At 40.2% G+C, this 15590-nt stretch overlaps 1 protein-coding gene across 11 annotated transcripts in view; it reads left to right on the plus strand.

Moving 5' to 3' along the window:
- PATJ (PATJ, crumbs cell polarity complex component) overlaps positions 1-15590 on the plus strand; it is a 147142-nt gene that overhangs the window by 59841 nt on the left and 71711 nt on the right. For all 11 annotated transcript variants that reach the window (XM_021405454.1, XM_021405461.1, XM_021405453.1 and 8 more), the window contains 3 exons: positions 426-536; positions 1264-1341; positions 4331-4448. In XM_021405454.1, the coding sequence (XP_021261129.1) occupies positions 426-536; positions 1264-1341; positions 4331-4448 (307 nt within the window). The remainder of the gene's footprint in view (positions 1-425; positions 537-1263; positions 1342-4330; positions 4449-15590) is intronic.

The following is a 15590-nucleotide window of genomic DNA, read 5'->3' on the forward strand; positions in this document are numbered from 1 at the left end:
GCTGTGTTTTGAAAACCAAAAAAATACCCCTGCTGTCTTTTCTTTTTTAAGGTTTAACTGTGGAGATCGTTTAACATTCCCCTGTATGTTTAAGAAAAGACAGGCCCTGAGAAATGAAAGAAAAAGACTTATATGGATGAATAATAAATAGTAATTTATGCTGTAACTTCCTATAACTATTAGGTGTATGTTATAATATACAGAAGAGTTTACTGAAATATGCTATTTTGTGTATGTTAATTTTGTATGTTAGTGGTCTGGTTAGCTACTGTTTAAAAGAAGTTGCCAATTCTTCAAAAATAATTTCTACTGACTGCTTTTGGAACCTTCCTCATATAAACTAATTTTCTGTGAATGTAGGTGATCTCTTTAAAAGTGCAGTGCAAATAACAAGCTTTCTAATAAAAACAAATTATATTTGTTAGGTTTCTGGGGTAGATCTACAAAATGCCACACATGAAGAAGCAGTAGAAGCCATCAAGAATGCAGGAAATCCTGTTGTGTTTGTAGTTCAGAGTTTGTCTAACGTACCAAAAGTGAGTTTATTTCTATTTTTTATTCCAAAATTTAATAAATCTGTTATATGCATCTTATTTTAAACTTGGCTAAATTTATTTTGGCAAGATCTGACAATTTGTGTCCCCATCCTTTCTGTTGGAGTTTCTGCTTCTAGACCACATCCTCGCTTACCTGGCTTGATTCAAAACCTTGTTTCTCTGATGTAAATCAAGTAGATGTCAATTTGTTGACGAGGTATTAATTCAATTCTCCCAGCTGTAAAATTGCATCTGGCCCTGTGTATTCTAATTTGTTTATATTTCATAATGTCAAAATACACTCTGTTATCCAAATGAACAAAAGCAGGATGAAAAATAGCCAGATTGGCACCAGCAGCTCCACGTAAAATGGGTCACCAAAAAAGCCTGAAGTAGTCCTTCAGCAGCAAGTTAAATTTCAAGAGATTTAGATGTCTCCTCATCTTCAAGGTGAAGGCAAGAAGCCTCTCTAAGAAAAGGCGTATGTTTGAGAGCCATGTTTAACTGAATGGGGAGATGGGGCGAGGTGTCAGTGAGCACAAAGACTCAATGTCTTTAACTTCAGAGAAAACAAACACCTCAGATGCACCACAGTGCACTTCTACATGGTACAACATGAAGAGTGCAGAGTGTGCTGGATGGCTTTATTATTGTTACCACCTAACTTTTGGGTGTTTTGCAGCTATAACGGTCTTTCCTAGTGTGTATAACGTATACTGTTTTACAGGTGGTTTCTGCCATGCATCCTAAGGGAATCAAAGTCAGCAAAGATCAAGATGCAAACAAAGAAAACAAAAGTGAAAAGGTATTTATTTATTCCGTGTAATGCTACACCCAATTTTTACTAAATCAAGTGATATAATAATGTGTTATAACTGTATGATAAGCCTCAGTGAAGTCTGAAGTGAAAATTGAAGTGCTTTGTTGAAGCACTTTGGAACATTTGGCTTTTTTGCCAAATTTATGCCAAATGCAAGACAGGATTCAGGCTCCCCAGGTGGATCTCCCCTGGTGCTTTATATTGGCATTTTTCTGGAGTTACTTGTCTTGCTCCATGGGGAGGCAAATTGATTCTCCTTTTTCAGTGGAAATAGAGAAATAATAACATGTACACAGATGATATCCTTAATGTGAGGCTGCCTGAAATTCAGTAAAATTGTGTTATAGGATAATTAAATCAGGTAGGTCTCCCATGTTTCCTATTGCTGTGTAAAACAAGGAAATGACCAAGGAGTCTGCTGCTGGCCTGGTAATTGTGAAGTTATTACAGTAACTTCCACAGAAGACTTGAAAAGAAAAAAAGGAAAAAAAAAAAAAAAGAAGAAGGAAACCTGTTTGATATAAACCAGTGGATTTGTTTTAATCACTAGAGCAAGGGAAAAATTTAATTTTTCATTCTCAACCAGGTTGCTTTAATGGCTTGAGTATTTCCCTGGATGCCTTTCTTCTGGGAACTGAGTTGAGCTCTGTAGATCAGGTGCACCTTTGAGGATGGAGAAGCAGAGACAGAATTAGTGTGGACAGTAACTTTTGCTCAGTGCAGTTCAACGTGCCAACAGCAAATACGGTGAACTTTTCATTTGATCCTACTCAGTAATTTCGTGTTTGTTGCGCAGCTGAGAAGACTCCCTTAACTCTGGAAGTTTTTGTAAGATCTGTCTCTGACAGGATCTGAAACAAATGCTATGAGGCTCGGTTATTTCCCTCCACCCCCAGAAAAAAAAAGTCAAGAAAGATGGTGAAGTTTTGCTTTCATGCCCATGGATAATACTTACAATGAAGCAGTTACAATCCCCTTTTCTTGGTTTTGTTATCGATATTTCTAATCTCAGAAGCACTCATCCTCTTGCAACGTGCCGCCTTTAATCTCTGGGACTCCAGCGTGTTCCGTTCTATAGCGTTCGGAGGTTAAAGAGGGAACCTAATCTTTTTCAGACCTTTTTCATCTATTGGTGCCGAAAACTGGTGGGTGGAATACAGAAAAGCATCAGTGCCTCAATACATAGCTCCTTTTGAGCTTTGAACATGAATTCACAAAGTAGTCGTACTGTGCTGCAGCAGGGGCATCTCGGAGTTGGAACGATTTGCTATTAGTGGATTACTGGGCTGTGTCCCTGTGGGAAATCACTGATATTTCTAGTCCAGTCTTCAAAGCGTCACAAAAGAGTTTGGTTTGAAAGTTGCCATCTCCAGCTGAAAAAATCTGCTTGTTCCTGTACGATGAATTGCCTTTTCAATATTGAAGATTTTTCTCTATTTGAACACTTAAAACAACTGAACTTCTAGTGGACAAATCAGCTTTAAATTCTATCGCTGATAAGCTGTTTTTAGCCGTGCTTTTGCCATTGTCCTTGCTGGAAGGAGCTGTGCTAGTACAAAAACACGATGTAACAGAGTGCTCCAACACAACAGGCTGGTTCTCGGTGGGTACAAAGCTTGTCCTGAGCCATAGCAAGATGCTGGGCAAGCTTATGTGTCTCATGTAATTTCATACACTTTCTAGCAAATATTTACGGTCTTAGAAAGACTAAGGGTCAAATTTTAGAGTCTGAGTTGTTAGCAAATTACAGTGAATACTGGTTTGTCTTAGGTGGCTGGAAGAGGGGCTGCAGGTTTTTCATCTTTGTGTGTCTGGTAATGTTCTATGTGAGTCCTCTGACGCTTCTTGGACCTTCTGGATTTTGTACAGTTCTGCCTCTACTGCGATCAAAAAGTGGAAGGGTTATTTGGTGTATTGTATGCTCAGGGGAAACAGCTGCCAGGTCTCCAAGTGCAGGGGTTTTACTACCGTTGGATATAAATAATTTCATGTATTAGTGTTATGCTGTCTTCGGTACAGCATTTGTCAGTAATATTTTTTTAAACCAATGAGATGATGCCGTTCTTACCTCAGAAAACACGTGTAGCTGACACTGCAGTTGGCTAGTTGAACTACGCTATACAAATTTAGGCTCAAGAGTTTAGAAATCCATATGCAAGACCAGCTTTCATTTTACATAATAGAAAATTTTCTTCTACATTTGATGTTTGGGTGTTCTGCAATTCCCAGCTATAGCAAAACTCATTACAGGCATTCAGGCAGTTCTAATGGCATGACGTACTCGGTGTTCCCTTTCTAAAGTGCATCCTGCTATTAGCAATGAGGTTGCATGGGATAGAGTTGAATGTAATTTGGTGAAATCACGTAGCCAACTGAGGCACTATCCGGTTACTCTGAGCTATAAAACTGTTGCTTGGACGAAGGAGCGGCTGTTGTCATTAGATCTGGAGCCTGTTCTTTATGCCTGCTATGCGCCGCTATATGCATCATTATAGGAGCTGCCTCTATTTGTGTGAGGTAATAGAGTTTTATTGTACGTTATAATTCAAATTATGTTTTTTAAATTTGATCCAAAATGGAGGTGGAGGTCTAAATATTACTGTGACACATAAAAACGGAGTTCTTACTTTAAGTATTAGAAGTTTGTTGACTTCAGACAGTACAAGACAGCTTTGTTGCTGAGCATTTCTAATGAGAAATGGGCTGTAATTTAGTGTTTATTTTTAACCCTTGATTAATATTCATACTTTCATGCCTGATACACAAGTATTTTGTCAACAACTGTTCATTCTCAGTTGTATTTTTTTGAGGTTCAGTGTCACTTCTTTTTCTGATTTCTTGCCTAAAAAGTCTATGCTCCAGATTTTAGCGTTATGATTAAGTGCTATGTATGAACACATGGAGCTAATAGGATTTTTTTTTCTTGTGCATGGAGGATACAAAGCATGTAATTATTTTACTTTGAATCCATCAGAGAAAGTATGGGGCTCCACCTCCGATGAAACTGCCACCTCCTTACAGAGCACTTGAAAGACTGCACTCGGAGGAAGCTAGCGTGGATGAAGAGGAGGAGGAGGATGCTTGTGCAGAGAGTAAGTGCTGCTACAATTGTTGTGTCAGATGATGTTTGTGTAATGGAGCTAGACAATATGATATGATCAACATATCTGCCTTTTTCTGCTTGTGTTATGGAAGTAGTGCTGTGTGGCAATAGGATCTAATCCTCAGGCTTGTCCTCACTGAGGGCTGCTGATTTGTAACTTGCCTGGCCTTCTCTTCCCAGCTAAGGTCCTACAGCTCTCTTCAGAAGAGATGTAACAAGGGCTCTGTTTTCAGTCTAAAAAGTTCTAAGGGGGGTGCAGAGGGCTTGCTTTGGCAGTGGTGTCAACAGTGGAAGTCAGACTTTGTGCTTTACCCTTCTAACTGCTGTGGTAGCTGAGCAGGCCTAGGCTGAGAACCATGGGTGCGTAGTCCTCACCCAACAAAGCATGCAGTTGATTTTGGACATTGCTATTCAAACAAAATATTTTCCTTTAAAAAGAACAATATGCTGATTTATTGTTTCAATGCTGTTCTGGTTCTGCTCTTCTGAAGAAGCTATCTCATTTTTGTAACACCTTTTATGGGAAAGGTTCTGCAACTATCCTTTTTTTTTTTTTTTCATGAATTGCAATGATTAGCACTCTGCGCAGTCATTTAGGGACTTAGAGGGGGACGTAGTGCAACTTGAGAGTTTTCCACAACATGACAGATATTCCACAATACTGCTTTATAAATTCCAACTTTGTATAAATGCAGTATTGTTACTCATAGCTTGTCTTGCATAAATTATTTAGGGATATTAAAATCACAGGCAAGAATACAAAATTATTTCCTTAAATGAGACATACCAGTGTTTTTTGTTGTTGTTTTTATTGCACTCTCTTGTACCAAAACAGCATGCATGTTTGTTTGCAGCAGGGATATCTCTCCTCATCTTGTTTCTTGGAGTGGGTTTTATTTTCCCAAGCTAGGGCCAAACCAAAGCAAACAGAGGCCATTGCAACATTTGCCCTTGGAGTAGGTATGGTTCACACTCAGAGGAAGCTGTGATCCTGGGGCCTGCTGATGGGAAAGCTCCTCAGGTTGCTCTTTCTGACTTTCTCCTCCTTGTTGGCAGTGGTGTGCCGTAGAAGCAGATAATTAATGAGATTGGTTGGTTTAGTGGCGGAGATGAGAATGATTTGAAAGAAGGTTTTTTGGTGTTTTGGGTGGTAAGTGGTAGTAAGGAGGGCCACTTGATTCAAAACTCAAGCATCTCAGCAGCTGTGGAATGGACTTCACAGAGTTTCTTTTCTGTGATGACTTAAACAGTTTTCTCTGTAAATCTGAGCACAATATTTTATTTGTGACCTACTTAATATCTCCAATTTTTGTCCTGATTTTGGAGCACCATCCCAGCAATCTCAATCCAGGAAAGCACCTGCCCTCTTGACAATGCCAATTTGCGTGTTCTTATTGGCCTATTCCTTACCCAATTAATCTGCTAGTTCTGTGTTTTTTGGGTTTTTTTTGTGAACTTTAATGACTTACTGAGCTTCACTGAACATCAGGTGAACTTAATATATTGTCTTCTATATTTAGAAGATTACGTATCCTGAAAGGAAGAGGTGTCATTTCAGGTAAATTCACATCATAGTCTCTCCTTCTTTCATTTACTCCCTGTTGTTCTCAATCTGTGCCAATAGTGTGGAAGGCCTTAGAGGGCATTTTGAGGTGGTAGAGCTGTTAAGTCCATGTACTCTAGTTGTGCTACTGATGGATGTAGTTATTTACACATTTAGCATTCTTACTAATAAAACTTCAGTGTCATGAACCAACTCATCAATTCTTTCATATGGCAGAAGTAGTTTATTTGCTCCCCTTCACAGTTTTTCTCCATGCTTGTCCTTGCATACCATACTCTCATCTTTTGCCTCGTGTTCTTCTCCATCATTTCCCATACTGAAAATGAAAGCAATGTACTGTTAGACTTCCTACTGTAAAACAGAAAATGCTTCTTTCCTTTCTATCCTGTCCACACTGCATCGCAGTCTCCATGTTCAGTCTGTTTTCCCCTGAAGGTGGCTGAATAACCTTTTGATATTGATTTCCTTTCCCCTTTGGGATTTAAACTCACTTGCATTTTCGCAGTGCTCCCTTTTATTTCTGCTTTTCCAGCACTGAAACTGCAGCTTTCATTGCGGCTCGCTGTAACAAGCAGTCATTTCTTGTAGATGTTCTGCCTTCTCTTTTCAAAGGTAGTTTTTGATCCGAAAAGGGTAAATCCTTGTTGGGTGTTGAAGTACTATGTAATACTTAGTTTACAGAAATTTTGTACATCCTCCACGTTTCTGTGGTTTAAATGCTGAGCTCCACTGACATTGCAAAGAAGATCCAGAATGTTATGAATTTTTTCAGATATGTTTTCTTGCATCCTTAGCTTCAGACCTGCTTCTCTTTATATTTCAAATTAATTTGAACCATTAGTATATCAAAGATCATTTTCTAAGTTCCTAAGTAGTGTTTTACTGCACATTGAAGGCACATTGAAAATAGCATTTCCTCCTTTTTTTCTTAATTTCTAGTAATACTGTCCAATCTGTATCAGTATTCAGCTCTGGCTCTGTGTGGAATGCTGCTTGTTTACTCTGTGCTTTGACTTCACTGTTTTAAGGCTTCTAGTTCACATTTTAAAACACTTTTGTAAAACTTGAATCCTTTGGAGAGGAATGGCAGTTATATCGGTAACAGCTGGAGAAGACAGACTCAGCTTACAGAATTTGTAGAAGAAACTCGTTTCCTTGCTTACTTATTTAACTGTTTGGCAGACCAGCTTGGTGATTCTTCATCCTGCTGCAAAAAGAGCCTTCAGAATGCTTCATATTAAAAAAAAAATAAAAAAAAAAATAAAAAAAACTGAAAATATTGCAGTGGCAAAGGTGATTTTGGAGGACGTCCTCTCCGTAAATATTTATTCTTTTTTTGGGTTTCCCAAATGTTAAAAACATCAGATTTTGGATAGAATTATTAAAAAAATTAAATAAATAAATCAGAACAAGTAAAAGGGAGGGAAAGCACACAAAGGAGTATTTTGTGCTTAGGAGCAGCTGTGCTCCAGGCTGTGTCAATAGGCATTGGTGTACTTTCCTTTAGTGGCGGATGGCTGTAGGTGTGCACTAAGACTCTGCTAATAGACTAATGTGCACCCTGTTGTGACTTATTGCTGTAATGAGGGGTTAGTAGTAAAAAGAAGCAGAGGAAATGGATGGGCAGAGTAGTTTGTAATGGAATGTTTTGTAAGCTTTTCCTAGGGGCATTCGTAGCTGTACAATTTGTATATGCTTTTGTAATGGAGTTGAAGCAATCATAACTTAAGAAAGGCCTTAAAAAACGATTATTAGAAAACTGTGAAGACAACTACTGGAAGAACTTGGAACCTTTAATTTCAAATGTTAATTTTTTTTTTTAGTCAAATTTCTTGTCTAGTTAAGAGACCGAGATTGATCCGGTTGGTTTCAAATGAGCTTAAAATAATAAAAATAGATAATAAAAAATAGTGAAAGGTGACTAAGATAATGGACTAGATGCTGCAGCGTTCAGACTTCCTGTCTGCAAGGACGTTTAACTGTATCTAATAAGGGGATAATAATGCCCCCTTCCTTTTATTTTGTCTGGAGATAATGCAAAAATCAATGAAGCTGTAAGAAAGCATAATGATTCATCTTCCTAACATGCTTTTGAGGAATGGTGCCTTCTCTACCAAAGCAAAACTTCTCCAGTGTTTCAGCCATGTGTTCTCCTTTGTGATCAACCTGTGGCTGCTTCGGGTGGAAGAGGAGCAAGTCTCCCTGTGTGTGTGGATTGGTTTGGATGAGCGTACCCAAGGCTTTCGTAGCATCAGTGGTGTTGGTACTGGTGGGAGAGGATGATGGCTTTCATTAAAAACAAAAGCTAAAAAAAAAAAAATGGTATAGGGTTCAGCTGGGACTTAATGGAGTGTATGGCCAAGCACATGGGGTGCTTTAGGTGCACCCTCAGGAAGCGTCCGTGTTCTGCTGCAGGTGAAGATGACAAAATATCATTGTCCCTTTGGAATAATGCCAGAATGATTAACAGTGACTAAAAAGAAAACGTCGATAAATCAGTTTAAGCCTGGAGTATCTAACAGTTTAGAGTTTGCTTTACATAAAATGGTGCTAAAAGAGAGGAGAAGGGATTTTGGTTTGCCCCCCCCACCCCCAGCCCCACTTTTAAACCTGTGATCACCAGGTGAGGCAGCTTGCGTAGCCAAACGCTGCCTCTCCAATAGATGTCACTGCAATCAACAGCAAATAGAGAAGATGCTCAAAGAGTAGGATGTAGCCTGGAAAAATGCTTCAAGCTTTAGGAAAATAAAATATTGAAAAAATAACAATTGCAATAATTAATTTTCTTAAATACATTAACAAGTATGTTTAGTGCAGTGCATTTCCAACTCAGGAGTCAGGATTAGACAAACAGAGCAGCGACTTTATTTTCTTGCTGTGTTAATCTCTTTTTAATATGACTGTACTGCTAATCTGCTTTTCCTTTTCTTATTCTGACCCATAATTAGCTAAAAATATGTAAGTTTTGTAGCCAGCCCTAGCAGAGCATCCAGAAGGGCTGTGCATTCCAGGCAGGCTGCGAGCTGCTGTGCCACATGAGGATAGATTACAATGTTGGTGTCGTTGTAGTTTGGGGTTGGGGGTTAGTTTGGGTTTCTGTAATTGCACTGGTTTCTTCTCTATTTGTGAATCACGTGCACAGTTTTCAGCATCTGATGAAGTACTGCAAAAGGAAATTACATTTTTGATGAATTAATAGTAAAATTGCAGCTGGGACTTCTTGTGTTTTTTTTGTGTTTTTTTTTTACTGTGTGCTTGTACATAATGCACTGAACAGATGGCTTTGTGTGTGCTGTGATACATGTTCTAAAGAAAGGACAATGATCTTTAAAAATGAACAAATTAATGGCATTCCCAACATAACTGAGAATTTTGAGTTAATCTAAATGTACCATTTGGAACAGAGAATTAGTAAGGAATTCCCAAAATGAGTAAGCGTATTTATAAATGTGGAGAGACGTTTTCTCTTTTTAATTACTAAATGAGGGATTGTGATTCTCTTCAATGTTTTGGTTCAACACACTCCTTGCAGTGAGACTAATATTGCTCGTTCAGAGCTGCAGCAAAATCCAAGTTAGCATGAAGTTTGAATTTTTCCCGTGCTTCTGATAACAGATGGGTTTTGTTTTCTGACACGCTAAAAAACAGCCGCAAAAATCCATGAATGCATATCAGCACTGGGAAGCTGCAGGATCTGCAGCGTTGGTAAACAGCGTATTTAGTGGAGCCATTTGACTGAGGAGTGCAATTTTTAACCCCTGTTGTCTGCTTGAGAAGGAGGCTTCGATAAATAACACCTATTAACTGTTCCTTTGCCACGCAGAGGGCCGTTAAGCGCGGCGGTACCTGCAGCTCGCAGTGACACAAACAGCCGTTTGAGGTGACTCGTGTTGGGGATAGAGATGTCATTCGAATGCTAGCACAGCCAGGCAGTGCACAAACAGCAGCCGTGGAGCATCAGTGGGTCAGATGTGGGAAACCAGGGATCTGCTGCTCCCTGCGTGCTTGCATAGGCAGCTTTCATCTGCTGGCAGATGTAACTGTTAGCTTGTGGGTAGCTTGAAATTAATATAATTGATGGCATCTCATAATAGAAACAGACAGACGGTTTGCCCTTAAGGAGAGAAAAATCTCAGAAAAATAGGCCCAAGGTCGTCAGAAGAAAGACGAGCACTGAGCCTGTGTATGATGAGGATTTGAGCTGCTTACAGCACTGAATGTTTGTCAGGAATGCAGATACCTTGAAGTACATGCTGGTACAGCAATGGTACAAGGGGGTTTCCCAGGTAAGGATTCGAATCTCTCTCTGTATTGCGTTTGTTTCCAGCAAGTCATTTTGAGTATGTTTAGTGATATTTTAGAACTAGTGAAGTGCTGGAGATGAAAAAATAATAGCACAGACCTTTCTTTTTTTTTTTTTTTTTCCTCAGTTTGAAGCATGGACGTATAGCATGATTAGAATATTGAATGCATTTAATATCTTTTACGTGTTTTTGTCTTCTGTTTCCTTATAAATCATTGTTTCAGCTGTGTGTTGGTGTTGAACATTGTTATGTACAAAACTGGTGCGAGCACGCCAGTGCTTAAAGTATAAGAATTCCTAGCATTAAATTTCTTGCTATATAGAATAATCTACTCTTCCATAACTGTTATTGTAATGTAGAGACAGATGGCTGAATTTTCTTCACTTTGCTTGTTAAGAATGTGTTAGGTAAATGTTTTTAGACTAAAATAAAAAGCTGCTGGGAAATCTAAACTGAATATTCAGCATTTTCGTGGTATGAAGAGGCAAAACAAGAATAAAGCAACGTGATAATAAACAAACGAGCTATTTGCAATGAAGGATAATCTAATCTTTAAATATTGCCTTAGATTGCATTTGTTCTTAGGTATGATCTTTTCTACCAACACAAACCAGGTATCCAGAGAATAGCATTAAAATGCAAGGCATGAAACATACCGATTTGATGCTTTAAGGTTATTAAATTGTTTAAGGCACGGTGCAGGAAGCTTGCATTGCTCGGGATCTTTGATCTTACTCAGGTGTCACAGATAAGTAATTTCGTGTAACTCGGAGATAAAGATAACATCGGTGGTATAAATCTGCATGCACAGGTATTGCTGTGCAAACTTGTTAAGAGATGATGATACAGGTACATCTTTATATCGCTCATTGAAGAATACTTAATATCACTGCAGTGACTTGCAACTACAGATATGTAAAAAGGATGCAAATATTTCAAGAAATAAATGAAAGACAAATGCTAGCCCATAAAAGGTTATTATGTGTTTATATCCTTAAGTGTCTGATTTTTAGATAGGAAGGTATCTTTCATCATTACCGTCATAAATTATGTTGATCAACTGCACAAAAGAAAAAAATAGAATAAGCTCTACTTGTGCATCGTGCCTTGTCCAGACTAGCAGAGCATTGCTTTTAGTTGGAATACAGAGTACATTGTTTGCATAATAGCTCTGTTCCAAAATGGTCTGTTTGGTTTAAACAGTAACTCCTCCAAGTATGTAGTGGGAACAAGCCTCTAACAGCAGGGAAAGTAAAAATGTGAGATGACGATAATTTTATTCATTACAGATGTTACTTAATTTTCCACAGTATTGCAGTCATTGAGACAGCTGTCCAGAATAACTTCTTTAACTGTTTGAGGAAACTGAAGTATTTTTTTTCTCCTTTGTCTTAAGACTTGATTTTCCCCCATTCGATGCAGTGGCTTGGGGGCTAGTCGTCAATTTACCTTCTGCTTTGTGCAGACATAGAATCGCTCTTTATGGGACTAGCTGGCATTGAAAAGTGATCCAGAATATTTATCTGTAGGTATGCTAGCTGGAGTGCACTGTGACGGGCTATTAAAAATTGTTCTGTGTCTTGTAGTGGTCACGTGCCCATTGAGAACAACCGGTGAGTTAGATGACACTAGGAAGAAGATGTGTGTATGAATGACTTTGATATCTGCACCAGATGAACATATCAATTATATTAGTGGATTCAAAATACCTCTGCTATATTGGAATTGGAAGAGGTGTTGTGGTGATGGACTGGAGGGCAGGTAGTTCTTTCTGCTACCCTAGAAATAACAGTGAGCCTTTTGTTATTAGGGTACGCCTGCTTGCCTCATGAGCGCTTAGAGATCGCAGCTTGAGCTTGCCTGTCTCTATTTCTCCCCATTAAAGTTACTAGAGGCAATGTTTAAGCATTGATTTTTTGGGGGGCCCCATCAAGGGAGCAGCAAACCTCTGTTGCTGTGAACGTAAGAAGTGCACATCTGCTGGGCAGGGAAGGTGGGAAGGTCTAAGGAGCACAGCCCCCTGAGCCAAGGACGCTGGGTGTAACAGCATCCCTCTGCAGACAGCTCTGGTGTGGGCTCTGTGGCTGTCAGCTCCCGTTCTGCATGGGCACTCCAAGCACCCACCCGCAGCAAGGGGCGAGAGCCTCTGTGAGATACCACCGCTCCAGCTGGGCAGCTCCTGTGGGAGCAGTTTGCCTCGGGAAGGTGTTTCCAACAGGCAAGTGGCATGGCAGGTACATCACCCCGCGGCATCTTGGTGCTGCTGTGTGTTCCTAGCTCTCCCCCTGCCTGCCCACAGACCTACAGCTGGAATTCAAGATTCGTGAGCATCATTGGCTGGGGTCGTGTTGAAGAGGTAGGGGAGGAGTGGGAGCAGCATGGAGGAATGGGGGTTGTTGATTAAAACGTGCAGCTGGGAAACAGGGAACGTCCGAAGACTGCTGGGGTGTTGGTCTGGGGGAAGGGCAGAGCTTAAGTGTGCAGGAGGACCTTACTCTTCTGCACATCTTCTTGTGTGCACAGTCCAGCGCAGAGGTAGCAGGCAGTGCTGTCCCCAACAGCGGTGCCTGAGCAGGCCAAACTTGGGAACTCTTGTTCTGGTGTTGAATGTACTGCTGCCAGGTGACAGAGCGGCCGGTGGGTTACACGTGTGGTGAAAACTTGACTTCATCATACCATTTTGTGGTTGTTCTGTCGATACCAAATGCTTTCAACTTGTTTTTTAATGCTTTATGTATTTTCAGAGGTCTTTTCTTATCCCTTATCTGAAAACTAAGTGCATTAGCTATCACTTTTATATCGTTCATCTTTTATCTGAGAATTCAGACCCACCAGCTTAAGGAGTATTTTCTGACCTATAAATGTTACATTTATGAACCAGCTGCTCAATAAATGAGGTGGGAAGTTGTCATTTCCATGGTGTGCCGATCCGAGGAGTATTAGGAGATATTGGACATAAGTTCTCATATCTGTGACACCCTGTTACTTAGAGTGGAACCACACACCTGAATTAGGAGTAATTGGAGGGAAATTCCATAGAGTGGAGTTCAGTGGTGCCTCTTGGCATTGTGAGAGCAGAGGTTTTACTCCATCCAAATGATTCTTAAAGACACTGTGCTATTTGGTGTCCATCCCTTCTGGTGCTCTGGGAGCAGAGAGCAAGCAGTAGCATCTGCTATACCTTAAAGCCATATGAGAGTGTTCCTGTACCATATATGCCTTCAAACCTAGGCATTTTTCCTGTGCTAAACTGTAAACCTTAATACGTGCTGTGTTCTGAACCAAAAAGTACATTTCTTTCAGGCGTTTGGTCATAAAATAATTTTAAATCACATCAAGTCTGGCTGTAATTTCCTCCATTTTGTAACCTATTATTCTCTTAGGGATGCGGCAGGTTATTTGAGGATTATCGCAGTATCGTTTTGTTGTGTATCATTAATGTATTTGAAGAGGCAGTGCAGCAGTTTTAGAGCCAGACCTCAGTTCAGGATTGAGTTGTTAGGTGCAGAAGATGTGATTTTTGAAAAAAACTGTTTTTCAAGGGAAGAAATCCATTAAGTGAACAGCCTGACAGAGTGGTGAGCAGTCAGCGAGGTGTCACCGGAGGGATGAGAGAAGAGCAGACGGGAAAGAAATGAGATGAGCCCAGGACTTGATGGACGAGGGAGCGAGTAGAGCTGTATGCAAGGATGAGCACGGGCAGCAGAGGAGAGAAGGCCAAGGATGGTGTTGAATGGGATTTGGTGAGGCATGGGGAGCGCAGAGAAGCCTCTCGCTCACGGAACGAGGCAACCATTCTTTGTGCATGCAGGAAGCACATTGTGGAGTGGTGAGTTGGTGGGACTCGTGTGGTGGCACGTGCTGGGCCTGCTGGGAAGGGCAGGGCAACAGAACCCGCTGCAGCTCTTGGCATCGTGGCAAAGCCACGGTGCAGCCCTTCCGACAGCCCTTGCTGAGTTGGTGCATCTGCCCCAGCCGTACTGCCTGGTCCTGGGAACCTGAGGACAGGTACCTGAGACAGTTAGGCGTTGACCACAGCAAGGTGCTGAGTGCAGTTGTGAAGAGTTTAACGAGTGCTTCTATGAGGGCTGCAGCTAATGAAGCTGGATTCCTACAGGTGTGCGTCTCCTGCTCGGCTGATGTGGGTGTGTTGAGGAAGGTGTGAGCTCTGATTTAAGCTTTTCGTGTGACTCGAGCATTTCTAAGGGCTTTCTCTCATGCGAATTCTGTGGTGCTTTAATAAAGTGTGATCTCACACTGAGGCCTTTCCCTCAGTCCGGGAATTTATCAGATTTTTCTCCCCTGCACAGCTGCCTATTTTTGTTAACCTTTTACAGTACCTTTGAGACCTCTATTCCACTATCAGATCTGCATCAAACTGGCCAGCAGCTTCAAAAGTCTTGGGGCAGGGGCTTAGATGCACAGCTTTGTTCCTGTAAGAAAGCAGAATAAAATGATTTACCACCTTAGAATTTATATTTTAAACTCTTAATTTATATTATTAATAAACTTTGGAGCATAACCACTGCAGTGCAGTTGGGAAGAGTTGGTGTCTGTTGCAGCTGGTTGGATGTCTTGGTTGGCCATGGGTAGTGAGATACACAAAGCATCCTGATCTTTCTGGAGCCACAGTTTCCAGAGATTAGATGGCCATTTGAATTTCAAGATAAAATCAGATAAAAGGCAGAATCCAGGGAGTTCCAGCTTACCAAAAAGACACTGTTTATTCTTGAGGAGCAAGACTTGAAAGCCTCTGGATCATCCCTCTTTAGGCTAAATTTGCATGAAAGAAAACAACAGTTGAATATCAAGCTGAAAGAATTACAGTTAAAACCACCACATCCCACTCAGTTTTCCCTGGAGCATTTGTGTTTTAACTCACTCTCTCAGTTGATTTCCTTCTTCAGTCAGAGTGGGAAAAGTCTATTTAATATGATGTTTATCCCTTCAGCACTTCCTCTTTGGATAAATCCTTGGAGATGGATGGATTTTTTATTTCTTTTTTGCCAGAAGGAAAAGAGAGTGCTTGACATATTGCAAGTATTTTTTTTTTTCAAATACGTCATTGATTTCCTGATTATAATTATGCTCATTTAAAAATGCCCAAAGCTTAATGCATTAATATCTTTATTTCATTAAATACTTTAAAGTGAAGCTGTTTGTTACCTGTTGACGTATTTTTGATACCGAAAAACCTGTTAAAATTCTCTGTTCACTTTGTGATTTTATTTTTCTTCTGCAGAGAAATGAATGCCTTGCTCAG

Source organism: Numida meleagris, chromosome 7 (genome assembly GCF_002078875.1).
Source record: "Numida meleagris isolate 19003 breed g44 Domestic line chromosome 7, NumMel1.0, whole genome shotgun sequence".
Taxonomy (NCBI): Eukaryota; Metazoa; Chordata; class Aves; order Galliformes; family Numididae; genus Numida; species Numida meleagris.